This window comes from Pyrus communis, chromosome 15, assembly GCF_041283825.1.
Source record: "Pyrus communis isolate YQ-2024b chromosome 15, ASM4128382v1, whole genome shotgun sequence".
NCBI classification, from domain to species: Eukaryota; Viridiplantae; Streptophyta; class Magnoliopsida; order Rosales; family Rosaceae; genus Pyrus; species Pyrus communis.
In genome coordinates this window covers 18855399-18871502 of record NC_142579.1, presented here as the reverse complement: position 1 = coordinate 18871502, position 16104 = coordinate 18855399, and the positions used below count along the sequence as shown (strand labels likewise).

The 16104-nt window shown below is 34.2% G+C and overlaps 1 protein-coding gene and 3 non-coding genes across 4 annotated transcripts; all 4 read right to left on the bottom strand.

Moving 5' to 3' along the window:
• Window positions 1-9547: 9547 nt before the first annotated feature.
• On the bottom strand, window positions 9548-12365 carry LOC137709162 (CURVATURE THYLAKOID 1D-like protein). Its single transcript, XM_068448281.2, has 5 exons — window positions 12154-12365; window positions 11614-11837; window positions 10142-10246; window positions 9971-10042; window positions 9548-9876 (listed from the first exon to the last, which is right to left on the bottom strand). The coding sequence occupies exons 1-5, from the start codon at window positions 12320-12322 to the stop codon at window positions 9805-9807; spliced, it is 642 nt and encodes a 213-aa protein (XP_068304382.2). The 5' UTR covers window positions 12323-12365; the 3' UTR covers window positions 9548-9804.
• On the bottom strand, window positions 10538-10629 carry LOC137720451 (small nucleolar RNA snoR128). The gene has a single exon (XR_011066518.1). It is a non-coding gene; the product is annotated as a small nucleolar RNA snoR128 (small nucleolar RNA).
• LOC137720458 (small nucleolar RNA snoR128) lies at window positions 10729-10821 on the bottom strand. Its single transcript, XR_011066522.2, has one exon. It is a non-coding gene; the product is annotated as a small nucleolar RNA snoR128 (small nucleolar RNA).
• On the bottom strand, window positions 11301-11392 carry LOC137720465 (small nucleolar RNA snoR128). Its single transcript, XR_011066523.1, has one exon. It is a non-coding gene; the product is annotated as a small nucleolar RNA snoR128 (small nucleolar RNA).
• Window positions 12366-16104: the final 3739 nt, after the last annotated feature.

The following is a 16104-nucleotide window of genomic DNA, read 5'->3' as shown; positions in this document are numbered from 1 at the left end:
AATTTCCACCTCAACTCAAATTGTATCAAAGCCAACAAAAATAGATCATTTATCCACCATCTCCTCCAAATTTGCAAACCATGCCTTGATCAAAACAAAAGTTATTCAAATGAAGAAACTGAATTTCTTCAGTATCACCAACAAAAATCAAGCACATCATACCAAAGTTGGACACACAACGAACTCCACCTGCTCACAAATACCATGGTCTGAAACTGCACCAATAGACTCATTCACATAGCATGGCACATTCTCCAAGTCAAAAATGATTACAAATTTGGCAACAAGGTCTAACATACCACATACAAATCCTTTCACCCAAATTCATATCTTAGGAATACCAATATTATGCCCTCCACTCAAGTTTACCATCATCACTTAAGCACCAACAGGACAACCAAATATGTCAAATTCAAATAATCAGCAGGAGATCCAAAACCATACCTCAACTGGAGTATTCAAGAAAGCTTATTGCAGATGATGGAGACCAACAAACCAAATAGCAGTGGCAAAAAAATCCAACCAAATGTCCATAGACCAAAGTTAGAAAGCATATAACTTGCCTTCTACAAGAGGGTTCCAAATAAATGTTCTGCAGTGCACGTGGTATATCCAAAATAGTGTGGTGTCTCACCTCCAAACTTTGCAAAACTCAACAAATTGACCCTCACTGAATACAACTCTACCAAAAGGCAAAACCATACCAATAAAGATCCTAGTTAGAGTTCAGTTCATAGATGAGATTTTGGCCTGTGGCATATCCATCGCGGATGCAAAAACTCCGAGACATCAACTGGCTTTCGATCTGAGGCCACATGATCAGGCATCCTCTTCATGGAATTTAAAAGAATTCCTAACTGAAAGATGATACATAGTAGTGACGAGAATTAAAAAGAAAGATCAAAGTTCCATTTTGGGACCGAATAGGTGCTAACACTTTGTCTGGATAATTTTTGGACATATTTGAAGCCTGGTATTTGGCGGGGGTGGGTCGTTGAATAACCATACCCACATCTGGAAGCATAATTAAGAAATTTGAAGGTTGAGAGTTCATGAAGTCTAGTTGCAAATTTTTTCTTGGACTTGGTAGCTATGTTTTATTATCAAGCAGCGAGAATTTACGGTAATATCACACCTGTCACTTTCTCTAATAATGACAAATATTACAAGGATGCTAAACATAACATAAAGAACAGAAAAAAAATATATATATATATCTTGTCATTATAAAGGAGATTCAGAAACAATGAGTGTTTGCAATGACAAAACTTATGCTTGCAACCCATTAAGAATTAGATTATGACCGTAGACATAAACAAAATATGTTGAAAGAATCGTGGGTATAATCATGATAGTGCTAATGATTGAGTGTGTTGCACGATGTTTAGTTCCTCTAAATTGACACTTTGAGCTCAATGATTGGTTTTATTTCTAATATTTCTTGTTTTTCAATATTTGCATACATGAGAATGGATGTATGATAACAACATTAGTCTCTGGTAAATACTTTATTGGACCTTTGTATTTAGGGGTGTGATATCCACACACCTCTTTTTACTTCTCACACACTCTTTTAATTTTCCACTGTTGGATTGGATGAATTGAAGAAAAACAAAAGACAAAATTTAATATGGGGTGTGTGGATATGTAACGACCCAAAAATTATTCGGAAGCTAATCACAGTGATAGGCCAAAATAAAGTCGTGGTTAACCTTTACGTTATAAATCATAATAAATTTCCTTACTTGACAATTATTCACAAAATTTATTTTGGTTATTTTATGGCTGCATCTAACCTCTTTGTTAGACTGTCTACGTACCCTTAACTTGGATCAACTCATTCGTAGTTCACCATCATAATTAAACCATTTACTAACAATATTCGAGTGGTGGGTATATTCAATACTAGATTCAAACAATCAAATCACATCAAATGAATATCAAATATGAAATCATAATATTGAAATTAGCTTAAAAAGGTCAAGTAGGCCCACAGGCCACACTCCGCCGAAGCCTACAGGTGGAGATTTCCGGCTATCAGAAACCAAATTTTTTCAGGAAGGTTATCCCATGGGAAGGTTCTCCAGCTTTCCTGGAGCTTTCTAGATATAAGGATAATTACCATTTTACCCCTATATTTAACCGTTAATTTTTCTTTCGTTAAAACTCTGTTTCGTAAATGGTTTTCACCTACGCACTTGTAGGATAGACCTCTATCCAATTATGCCAAGAAATACAACAAAGCATATAAGGATAAAATATATCCTCTTATAATTATGTTTAGCCAACTAGGGCATTTTCATCTTTTCACTTATCAAAAAATTATACACCGTAAATATTAATGTGTCATAACTCTGAATACGACTATAAAATATGTAATTAATAATAAAGTCTAGGAAAGGGATTTCACATTCCCCCATTTGAATTTCATAACCATAAATATATTTATCTTCGATTTCCTCCCCATAGATATAAAATGAAAATTCATGTTATGTTTCTAAAATATTCAGGGTATTACATCAAAAGATGAAAATGCCCCTAGTTGGCTAAACATAATTATACGAGGATGTATTTTATCTTTACATGCTTTGTTGTATTTCTTGGCATATTTGGATAGAGGTCCATCGTACGAGCACGTAGGCGAAAACTGTTTACAAAACGAAATTTTAACGATGGAGAAATTAACGGTTAAATACAAGGGTAAAATGGTAATTATCCCTATATCTCTTAAATTGGTACCTTGCAGAATATCCTGCAAATAAAAATTTAATTTTTCACAATAGACTAATCAAATGAGCTAGTCAACTAGTTACAAGTTAGTTAGTGATATAAAGAGTACTTGCAATAACAAATCCTAATTGACCACTATGTCCAACTAATCAGAGTCTGCCTAGATTAGTTTCACAAAAATAATTCATAAACTTGAACACATTTACATACCAGTTCATTATACAAACAGCAATGACAAAGCAATTATGAAACAAAGTATACTGGATTGACTAGTCAACTAAGTACAGATTCGTCAGTTAATCAAATGAAAATTGACGAATCAAACTTAGTTCACTATAAGTTATCCTAGTCAACAACAATTCAGTTCATTACTCATAATATGCAGTGTAAACTTGGTAGCTAACACCTATCAAAGAACAACTCATAGGATGCATGAAACATATGCAAGCAAGTAAGTTATGTGGACAAATTTAAGAGACAAAGAGTGCAAAAAGTTTTTGGCCAGAAAAACCCACCTCTGGGTTAAAAAATTGGAGACTCTCCACTGAGTCCAATCTATTAGTGTAAACAAGGTTCAAACAAAGACCACACAAGCTCAATTCCTAGATCCCTATCTACGAAGCACCTTTGTGCAACCTTGCCTTACACGAGATGAACTCCTTCGGTCTTCACGAAGTGGCGGCTCCTTCTGAGCTCATCACCTTATAGCACCGAGAACCAACACAACCAATGCAAATGATATGATAATGATGGTTATGAAAAATCTGGATTTAATGACCAATCAGTTTATAGACAAATACTTGAAAGAAGAAACTGATGAGAATCCAAAACGGGTCAGTTTAAAGATTTGAAACTTGAAGAAATTGACCACAAAATTAAAACAAAACCATGAAGACAAGCTATCCTAATATGCAATGATTGGGTGTTTGATGCATGAACATTCTTTTGTGGCTAGGGTTTCAATGAAGAACACAAGAGTTAGCTCAAAGCTAAAATCAACTCTTTTCTGAAAATGGAAAACTCTTAGCCAAAACAAATAAGCATATAAGAAAATCCGAACAAGCATTTTCAAAGATAGATTCATAAATATTCAAAGAAAAACATTACCCAGAAAAATATTTGATGCTCCTAAGAGGTTTGAGATGGAGATGAAAAACTATGTCCCTCTCTAAAGTTAATATATCTCGACCAAAGAGGATGAAAACCTTAGCTAAGGTTATATAGACAAATGTAATTTTTGCACATCCAACAAGAACAAAAATCATTTGTCAACCCAGCAAACAATCTGAGCAGATCAAGGGCCAAAAACAAACCACCAGCAAAAAGGTGTCAGTCAACCCATGTAGGATGTCCTAATTTGTGTGCCTAAACAGCTGGAAGTCAGTGCGCAAAACTGACTAGACAATCAAACTACACAAAATGCAACACAAATAGATATATGAAATGCAAATGCATGAATGAACCTTTCGTGATGATAATTGTCCTCAACCAATGCCTTTGGACACAAAATCCAGCAAGATACACTCATAATAGAGTTGAATATTCAAAGAATATCTAAGAGCATGTGTGGTATCACATTTAGACTTTACAGCTTGGAAGGCTCCAAGAAAGCTGGAGAACCTTCCCATGAGAGATAAGTCATGTGGGTGGCTGTGATTGTTGGGGGGGGGAGAAGAAAGGAGGGGGAAACTAGGAATCGGGGAGAAAAGAAATAAGGGAAAGGAAAGAGAGGGTGGAACCTGCCAACCAGGGATCCCACGCGACCTGGTTTCTAACCTGACTACAAACCCGGTTTTTGGGCAAGAAATTCGATGGCTTTTTCGGTATTTCTCTAGTGAATCAAGGCAAGCCACCACCTAGAAACAACTACACATCCCTCCTTCTTCCATTTCCACCCAACCCGACGAGCTTTGGCTCCCATTTCACGAAGAACAGCACTGGTGGGTACAATGACTCCACGGTGGCGATCCGCCATTCCTAAAGCCAATTCCATCAACCACCACCACCAATAGACTCCCCTCAACCTCAGGAGCAAAGCCCAAGCAGTGGTTGAGGCATCATAGTTCTTTCTAGGGTTCCCGTTGGATCGAGGGTAATTTGAGGTACTTCCCAGCCAAATTGGACTTTAGGCCATGTGTGAAAGTTCTTCTCCTAGTTGTGTTCTACAATCTTGTAAAATTTGGTAATTTTTGGAGTTAATCTAAAAAATTTGGTTTCTATTTGCCGGAAACCACCACCTGCGGCAGCGGCACATAGCCAGTTGGCAAACTTGGCCTTTTTAAGCTAATTTCGATATTATTATTTCATATTTGATACTCGTTTGGTGCGATTTCATTGTTTGAATCTAGTATTGAATATACCCATCACTCCAATATTATTAGTAAACGATTTAATTATGACGGTGAACTACGAATGACTTGATCCGTTTGAGGATACATAGGCAGCCTAACAAAGAGGTTAGATGCAGCCATAAAATAACTTAAATAAATTTTGTGAATAATTGTCAAGTAAGGAAATTTATTATGGTTTATAGTGTAAAGGTTAACCACGACTTTATTTTGGCCTATCACTGTGATTAGCTTCCGAATAATTTTCAAGATAGCACACACCTTGTATTTACTTCTCACTAAATGACCTTTTGAGTGATTTATTGGTGTTGTGGTATATGGAAGGGATTATGTCGCATATAGATTTAAAACCTCCATGATTCTCATTAGTGAAATACATAAAATCGATATTTATGTTGATCATTTAATAGTGAGGGTGCTTTGTTTTGCAGCTAAAAATTAAGATAATGCAGAATTTTGGTTTGTATTACCTATTTCGTTATGGAATCCTATTTAGGCGAATTGTGTCTTATTTGGGTTTGGATTTGACTTCTTGGTTGGATTCCTAGCTAGGTGGAGAAATATTGTTATTTACCTATTTGATCAGGATTTGAATTTACTTCCAATTAAGATTGAGATTCACATTATAACCTAAGTCCTATGCACTATAATAGGACCTTAAGATTAGTTTATTTAGTGTCCCTCACCATGGTTTAGAGAGTTTTATCTTTTGGGTTTTGGGTGAAGGTCACCGTCATGAGTTTGACAAATTAATGGCTCATTCGTTCGGCAATTTGGTGAGACTCGATTTATGAGTTTGTGTGTTACAGAGCAATTCAGGAGAGTATCCTCCATTTGTTCGAGCTCTATACTTGTTTGGTTTAGGGTTTGCAGTTTGTGAGATTTGGGTTGGGAGCGTTAAACTTGTTTGTAATATCAGTTTGTTTGTTGAAATTCATCTACGAGCAAACCCTGTAGAGGTAGACTTTGCGATGAATTAATATCTTATATTCTTATTTCAAAATTTTTGTTTCTTCGTTTTCGCCTACGATGTTAATATTTGGTCCTTTGTTAGTATTCACTTTTGTTTGCGTATAAAAGTACAACAGATGGTCTTTTCAAATGAATGAGTGCTAATGTTTATTTATTAAACCATTAGGCATATGTGTCATATGGTCCAAGTGAGAGAATGTAAGAATAATTTCAATATTCTAGAGTGACCCAGTTGACATGGTTTATGTGTGATACGTTCGGTTTAATGAATATTGTTTTGGAAGCAAACCTTATTGGTCAAATTATGAGAACTGGTTTTCTATTTTATTGATGTGATGGGTGGTAATTAATTATAGGCTTCATTAGGAAACGGGTCCTCTCAGCCTATAATAATGCATATACTCATCTAATGTGTACATTAATGAAAAATATGTACAACTCGTCTACAAATTACTCAAGATAGAGGTTTGTACATGACATTTAACAACTAATTACCAAGGTATGTGATTACGTATTTCGCATTAATTGTTTGTGAAAATCATGAAATTCAAAATCTTGCCTCATGAATTGGGACTTATGACTTTACTCAATTTCAAGTTTACAAAAAGAAAAGAGTGGCTTCCGGTTGTTTTTTTGCGACTTAGTACTACGGTCTAGTGGTATTCCTCTTCACTTGTAAATGAGAAAATTTAAGTTCGATTATCGCTAAAAGCGAATTTGAGCCCCTTTAATGTGGATAATATCATCTTTTCTATATATAAAAATAAAAAATAAAAAATAAAAAGTGGTACTTTGAGATCAGATTTAGGATTTGATTTGACAGACATATCAGTATGGCTAGATTTAAAGAAAATTAATAATTCAATTTGAAAATGATGATAAAAAAGACGAAAAATTGCTATAAAACATGAAATTTAAGGATCGTCTACTATGTAGACTTTATAAAATCGGGGAGGCACAACACTACACTAAAATGCATTTTATCTATCATCTTTCGTTGTTTATGCTTTATAAAATCACATGAAATTTAATGGAAAAAAAAATACAGAGACATGGCAGCTGCAAAAACTATTTGTGCTGCATTCCAATTTCAAATAACAATTATGAGATAATAACTAGAAACTAAAAGGAACCTTAAGGTAGAATTTTCAATGACATTCACCGAAAGATCTTGCAACATTATGTCATTGTTTTACCAAAATTATCGATATCGCTAAGATATCTCCAAGTTTTTGGAGAAATCTTACAAGAATATTGATTCACCAAAATATCGATATCATTAAGATATCTCCAAATTTTTGGAGAAATCCTACAAAGATATTGCTCCACCCCCTTTACAATTCTATTTTTTGGACCTTTCGAGAGAGATATCAATAATATCATACCTAGTTTGGGATGGTAAAAAGGGTAGGGATAAGAGAAAAATAGATTAAGCTCTTTCCTTCCCGTTATTGTTTGGTAATTGTGAGTTTGGCACTTGACCAAAGAAAAGGAATGAAATTTCGAGAAGCGAATTTTAGTTTGTATTAACATTCAAACTTTAGTCTATAGCTTTAGAACCTTAATTATTTCTTACTTCACATTTTTTTTCTTAAATTGTACGTACCCTATAAACGGGTCGGGTTCAACCCGACTCATTAATTTAACGGATCACCAAAACCCAACCCGTTAAGCTAATGGATCACCCGTTAACAATTTTTTTTTTTTTTTAAACATTAGGCAATATTCCAAAGCACATATACAAATATATTAGGCAATATTCCAAGTGAGAAACATGACAATTGATTACAGGTACAAATTAAAGTAAATTACTGCTAAAACTGATTATGGTAATGATCATTATTGAAAAGTGACACCGGAAATCATCTCAAATTCTCTCTCGGTTAAACTTGTCGTCAATCGCGAGATTCTGTTCCATCTTGGTGAGAGCAAGAAGAGCAGCTTCGCGATCTCTTTGTTGTTGCTTTCTTATAAACTCTTTCACTTTGGCCATCTCAGCAGCTCTGAACTTGGCAATATTGGCCTCGGTTTCAACCTTGTTAACCTTCTTATTATTACATTCAGTCGCCTTCTTTGCCTAAATTATGGTTCCCACAAACCTCGACATTAACATTGCTATACGAGCTGCATCTTCTGTCGACACTTCACCATCATCTACTGGGAGTACCAATTTAGGGCGTTGTCAAGTCGCTAGAATGTCGGGATTATATCGATCATCGATGCAACATTAACACAAGTAGTCTCACAGAGAGATGAAGAGAGATCACCAACTTCAGCAACATCGAACTTCACTCTCATCTTGATATGTCACTGATAAAAGAGAAACGAGAGAGAAGGAGAGCAAGAGGGAAACAAAAAGAAGGAAACTATTGAAATTACACAAAAGTCCTCAATACACGTTAACCACCCGATCCGTTTATCACTCACCCAAATACTAATTTTAACGGGTTGGGTCAGGTAGGATTGAAAATGCCAGGATTAGGCAATAGGATTAAGAATTTTGTCCTTGTGTATTGGGTGTGATTCATTAATCGGTTTAAGAAATGATCAACCTCCTTTTTGACAAACAATGTATAATCTGTACTAAATTCATCTAAACTATGAAAAGAGGAGAGAGTTTGAACCCGAGACGCATTGAGTTGAAAAGTACCACTGAGTTATCCAAAAAATTTTACCTGAGCAATAGGATTAAGAATTTTATCCTTGTGTATTGAAGATGATTCATTAATCGGTTTAAGAAATGATCAACCTCCTTTTTGATAAAAGATGTATAATCTATACTAAATTCATCCAAACTATGGAAAAAAAAAGAGTTTGAACCCGAGACGCATTGGGTTGAAATGGAAAACTCTATCCACCAAAACAATTCCACCACTTGCAAAATGATCTACCTTCTTAAGACTGCTTGCAAGTATAACTGATATACAAAATTGCTATAGAAATTCAAAGCTCAAGAGTTACGACATTGGCTAGGACAACATGGTTGACGATGAGCAATTGAGCATAGAACGTGTTGTTTAGTCGTAAAAACTACAAATATATAAAAGCTTAGGCCACAGTTGCACTTGCACAACCAGAAGGGAGCAGAAAAACATGTCGGATCGGATAATCAAAGTGTTTTAAGTTTAGTATTATCTTTTCTGTAGTTTTATTTCTTTTATACTTATTTTACATTTTCTAAAATTATTGGAAATAGATTAAAATCTTCTAGTTTCATGCATTTGCAAATTTTTGGCATCTTATAATAAAAAACTAATGTACTAACATAAATTCATCTACAGAACATATGACCCTAACTCAAGTAACAAATATATAAATGTATAATACATACACGTAAGACACATTAATAAGTGATTCATGTTGATCATAAAAAATAAAAATAAAAAAAACAATCTGTCATGTCAGTTGATAAATAAAATGAACTTTTAATATAAGATGATTATAAAAAAAAAAAAATCCATAAATGAGGCTTAGAGCAGGAAGATGAAGAACACGAATAACAAAAAGAATACATATATATACATATATATATATATATGAAGAAATAATCAAAGAGATAATTAAGAAGAAATTTAATTTTTACTGTAAACCTTATCTGATAATAAAATGATCCTAACTTAAGAGATTGGACTTATATTAATAAAGTGGACTATTCCTAATATTGGCTAAAAGAAATCCCTATATATTTTTCCTTAAACTCCACATTCATGGTTTTATGCAGCAACAATCTGCACAACGTAACGAGTCCTCCATATCAGTCATCGTCCGAACCCAGAACCTGCTGTTTAAGGACTTGAACTTTAGCAACCAACTCATCTCTGTTTTTCTGCACAACAATAATCAAAATTATGTATATATTTTATTTTTAACATGTCTGCCAGCTAATATGGTGACATTTGAAGCTAAAAGTTTATAATTACCTTGAATATCAGATAACGAGAGCTAAACCAGACGGTGTATCCAAGACCGACGACTTCCAGCAACTTCGGGAACTGATTGATATGGCGAGCAACATCAATACCCAGAAAAAGGGCATTAATTCATAGTTGTAAGTCAAGAAATTCACATGGAAAGTATGTTTTGTGACATACCAACGGAATAGAATCAATAGCTCCAACAACAGCTGATGCTAACCACAGGGCAAACAAGGCACCACCACCGTATAGCAAAAGGCTGTATGTATCCTCACTATCCAACTGCAATTAGTCAAAAGAGCAAGCCATCAGTACAGCTTTTTTATTTTCTTTTGGTCGGAAGTAAATCGTTTTTATTGATAGGGTATTTGTAGTTGTATTTAGAAACATGGTTCTACCAGCAGTATATACATAATACATGCGTGGGACAATATTATAACTAGTAAAATCATATTCCATACTGTGAATATTAACACTAATTTATGTTCATCGTAAGCCGCTACTTTTTTACATATTATAGACCAACCAAAGACAACAAATGAAACAAATACTTCTACCAAATCAAATATCGAGTTGCTCAGGTAACCGCTCAGAATCGACATGATTGTCGAAGTTCCACTGAGCATTCTTAGACACTCTAAACTAGTACTGAATCATCATCGCAACCATTCACAAGCAACCAAAGACAAAACAAATGAAAGAAAGGCAGTCGAGACACAACAAAGATACCAAATTTGAATACTGAACAAAATCAACATGCCAAGTTGCTCAGGTAACCGCTCAGAATCAACATGATTGTCAAAGTTCCATTGAGCATCCTTAGATACTCTGAACTAGTTACTGAATCATCATCACAACCAAAGATCACATACAATTAACACCAAAGAGTTGTAATTTTGAATAGAATAAAGAAACTCGTATAAATAGGGCAAAACTCATACCTGAAATTAGTAGAACAGTAAAACAGAGAAAAGGCTACCACGATTAAAGCAAGTTAGTTTTTCCTTACTAAAATGTAAGGATACTAGGGATCCATTGAACCATATTACCATAGTATTCAGGTTACAAGAAAATTAAATAAAAAGGTAAAACAATCATGTTAAAGAAAACAAATACAAGCAAGCACATCTTTGATTCTGAAATCCAATTTGATGTTTGACAAGAAAGGTCAGTATCAAAAACCAACCTTTTAGTATACTTCTCAAATTTCATATGGGGAAAATAACAAAAACGACGGAAATGCCATTTTTAATGATGAAGAGGTACTGAGGAACATTTCTTGCTGAGGTAAACACTCATGAAATCCCTCACCAAACCACCAAATTTAAATACTTAGTCGCTCAGGTAACCGCTCAGATCGACATAATTGTCGGATTTCCATCGAGTATTGTTAGACACTCTCAAGTAGTTACTGAATCATCATCGCAACCAAGTTTTTCAATTCCACAAAATTAATTTTGACAAAATCAAACCAAACAAAAACAAGTTATTAAGTTGGATGAATCCTAACATGGGTACAAACCTCTACGTATTTACCGCTATAAACAGAACAGGTTTTGCATCCAACCAATTGCTCATACAGACATTGAAATGCATGTACTACTTCTACTTTGATATATGTAGATTCAAATCTACAGAAAATCACAAACCTTTAAGTCGAGGTTACTGAAATAATCGAATATCTGTATTTGGCCATCCGCGTCCGCATTTGCATCTTCTTTAACTTCTTCTTCAGTCCAAGTTTGATTGTACAGATTCTTTTCAGGGGGCACAACATCCTCCACGAATACGCCGCCGCTGCGCTCTTCGGCAGCATAAGGATTGGGCCCACTTGGAGTTTCTTCTGATTTTGCTGCTCTCGCCAAAAGCAATCCTGCAAGAAAAACAGAAAGATAATGCTCCCATAAGCAAGTAGCCACAGTCACTGTCTCTATATCAAACCAAAACGAATAATTTCCAAAAACCCCAATATGGACAAAAAAATATAACCCCCAATTGAAAGAACTTCCAAATTCGAAAGCAGTATAAACGAATAATCGATACATTTGAAATTAAAGCAGCGACAAAAAAAAAAATGAGCCAAAACCCTAAACCCTAGCTGAGAAATGAAAACAGAGGGTGAATTGGGCATAAAAATTACTGGTGTTTGTTGGGATTGGATACCAAAGGTTAAGGGATGGAGAACTTACGAGAGTGAAGCCGGAAAGAGTTGAGTGAGAATGGGATTTGTCCGTGAACGAGTGAGGGTTTCGAGCTGAGGTTGGTGGTGGAGTCTGTGATGAGATGGCGGTTGTCGTGGCCGTGGCCGTGGCTAGGGAGGTTGGAGATAGCTTGGGGAGCGGCTGTACAGAGCTGCATTTTTGTTGTTGACAATCTGAAGGAGTTGGGTCGGATGCTGCGGCTATATAGGAGGGAGTTGTGCTAGGGTTTGGGTATCTGCGCCCAGGCCTGTTTTGGGCTTCTAGCCCACCACCTCGCCAATAACGATGGTAAGATAAATGTACTTGATGCCCCGCCTAAGAAAGAGAATCAAGGCCTCGTAACCCTGCTAAATGGTGATTCAACATAGATTCTATATCTTGGGATCAAGCTAATTTCGGAGCAGCTTTGTGAAAATATTACAAGAAAGAACACTCGGTTATAAATAAAAATCTATCAAAAATAGCCAAAAAACTAACCTTTAATTTCAAAGAAATCAATTTTTATAAAAACTTTCATACATATCTAAAGTCTCGCTTAAATAGACACACCTACTCTTAAGGGGATGTATTCAATTGGGATTTTGAGGGATTTTAATTCTTTTAATGAATCTAGGGGTATTCAATCAAAATTTTAAGTAATTCTCTGAAATTTAAGGTGTATTCAATTAGAATTTTAAGATAATTTATTAAAATCCTTAGAAATCCGGGTGTATTCAATTAGGATTTTAAAGAAGTTTACAACATTATAGGTGTATTCAACTACTCTTAATTTATATGAATAACTAATTGTTAGACTTAAAACTTCTTGTACTGTAATCTCTCACTAAAATTTTCTCTTTTTCTTTTTCTTTTCCAAACAAAAAGCAAACGTTTTCTATCAATTTTATTTCAATAACTAATCAAGGAAACCATTCTTCCTCACATGGTTCCTCGAAAACACTTCAGCATGTTATAAAAGTGAACCATCAAAGCAAAGAAATAAAAGTAATTAACTTTTAATTGTCTGAAATTTAAAGAATTGTACGTACAACCAAAATAAACAATAAAATGATCAAAAGAAAATATTTATTCATCGCACCCCAATTTAAAAAGAGTTCTACAAAATAGGATGAATTGGAATAGGATTCCTATAGGTTTGTTTACAATGGTCATTTGAACTACATTTTGAACATTTCGAAGCTGATTTTGTTTTCTCCAAATAATGGGATCTTTTTTTCTTTGAGTCTACCATATCTTCTTGGTGTAATTGGTGGTAGGACAATTCTTTCACACACATCATCATGTACTATTCAATCGGTCTAATCACCAACTGGCCATATAGCTTCTGCATACGCAATGATCAAAGAGTTCATAGTAAAATAATGGAAATATATAATATGAAATGAAAATCGTCAACTTTAATAAATATTCAACCGAAGGAGAAACTACAAAATCCATTTCCTAGTCAAGTTACAACCAAAACTTAAATTTCTTTGTTTTCATGTATTGTACTAAAAAATAATGATCTACATCATTCAAATTCTCAGCAATAAGGACAATCCCGAGGTTGGAGGTTTATTATGTACAATATTAGCAGGGGACATGAACGTTTGCACAAACAAGTAATTATAGAAATAAATAATTGCACTAACAAGGAACAATAAAAAACAAAACTGTGATGCACGAACTGCTTTCATATATAGAAGATTCTCAGTATATGAAGAAATGCATATATGTCAATATGAGACAAGTAGAATTGAAGACTTTAGAGATTCCAAAAAGAGTGCTTCATACCAAAGAAAAATTGAGATAAATAACATTACAAAGATTGACAGTACATTTTTTCATAAATATTCAATTGAAGAAGAAACTACAAAAGCAAAGAGAAAGCATAGACAGGGAACAATGCCAAAAAAATAAAAAAAATAAAAATAAAAATAAAAAAAATAAAGCCCATTTACACTCACCGTCATTTTGAGTTGCACAAGCCTCCACCACTTCCTACTAGCAACTGATACCTTCACTCTCCTATGCACAAATCTCCACCATTTCTTTATGGAGGTGTATTCAATTGGGAATTTGAGATATTTTAATGAATTTATAAATCCATAGATTTCTATGGAGTTTAACTGATTTGTAGAGATTCTATGTAAAATTTTAATTCAATTCCCTCGAAATCTCATGGGGAAATGTGAGATTTGTGGATGCTTAAAATACACTACAAAATCTCTCCAATTCTCTCTAATTCCTCAACTTTTCCAAATTCTTTAAATTCTAATTCTAATTGAATACACCTGGAATGTTATAAACTTCTTTAAATTTCTTATTGAATGCACTCAGATTTCTAAGGATTTTAATAAACTATCTTAAAAACTTGATTGAATACACATTGAATTTCAAAGAATCACTTAAAATCTTGATTGAATACCTCTAGATTCATTAAAATAATTAAAATCCCTTAAAATCCCAATTGAATACACCCCCTTAGTCTAATGTTTTCTCTAATCTTTCATCTAATAGGGTTTTTACTTTTTAGTTAATTGGATATTAAATTTGAGGGTATTTGTATCTACTTAAATGAGACTTGGATATATTTGAAAGTTTTTATAAAAACTGACATTTTTTAAATTAAGAGTTAATTTTTTGCTATATTTGATAAATACAGTTAGAAATAGTATATATGACCAACTCGGTTATTCCTCCATCCCTTTAATGTAGATAATATCATTTGTTAAAAAAAAAAAAAAAAAAAGACCAATTCAGTACCTACACTAATTATTCTTCCGTTGTAAGTAAAATGTAGGAATGACAATAGTTCAATTTGGGAACAGAAATGCTATATTCATCTCCATAACCACGCAAATTAACCATATCCATAACCGCAAATTAACCATTGATGATTATCCATAACCATACGTACCGGGTAACAGATTATTGGTTAATGGTTATATCTATCTTCGTCAATACAAAAAATATATCAATTGACACATTATAATTTAATAGATATTAATTTCGTCATTAAACATTTGATGTATAAAATGATTCAATGAAAGATCTTGTTAAGTATAAAAATTAAAGCATTTAACTTAAAACATTGATGATGTTAGTTGATCTTTGATATCTCCCATAAGCACCATTGAATTCTTATTGATTTTGATTTAAAACTTTAAAACTTTTTCACAAATTGCAACTTTTGTATTTTCAAGGAATGTGTTCGATGATGAATATACAAATATATATATGTATATATATTGTAACGTCTGCTAGGGGTGGGTTCGAAAAATCAAAAACCGAAAAAAGGGGATCGAAAACCAAACCAAGGCCTAAAAAAACGGAACCAAAACTGTCAAATTGAACCAAACTGAATCTAGTTGGTTCGGTTTGATTTTTGGGGTTCAGAAACCAAACCGAATCGAAATGTTGTCAAAATGACATCGTTTTATAATTAATTATAAATTAATTCTTTTATTACTAGAAACGGCGTCGTTTGTTCTCCTTTCAGTCTGAAACACTTGCGTTTGTATTGGTAACCCTAAACATCGATCCCTATATAGCCTCTGCCCTCTAGACCCTCTTCTTCCTAGTTCCCAGCCTTTGCTGCTCCACGCACCCTCTCTCAACTCAGTCAATCTCACATCTCGTAGATTTGCAAGTGTTGCCATCTCACTCTCAGTCTCTCACCCCCCGTGACCTGTGACCCGCGACTCGCGACTTCCTTTCGCCGTTTCGAGTCTTGACCCACGACTTCCTTTGCAAGGCTAGTCTCATGGTAATTTCTCTCATGTTCTACATATTTTCTTTTCAGTTGTTCCTATGATAGTAATGCTTACTATTGTTGTCAATTAGAAGAATCTGATTGAAATGTTGTCATTGCCGTTTCTACTTTCAATTATCACTCTTTTGACTACAATGCGTTTGCTTACAATGTTGTCATTGCTGGGTTTATAGCAAATGGGCTGG

Coding starts and splice junctions, on each gene's coding strand:
- LOC137709162 (XM_068448281.2), bottom strand. CDS start 12,322: ATGCAGCTCTGTACAGCCGCTCCCCAAGCTATCTCCAACCTCCCTAGC. Junction 10,043..10,141: donor CTATTGATTCTATTCCGTTG/GTATGTCACAAA, acceptor CATATCAATCAG/TTCCCGAAGTTGCTGGAAGT. Junction 9,877..9,970: donor CTCGTTATCTGATATTCAAG/GTAATTATAAAC, acceptor ATTGTTGTGCAG/AAAAACAGAGATGAGTTGGT.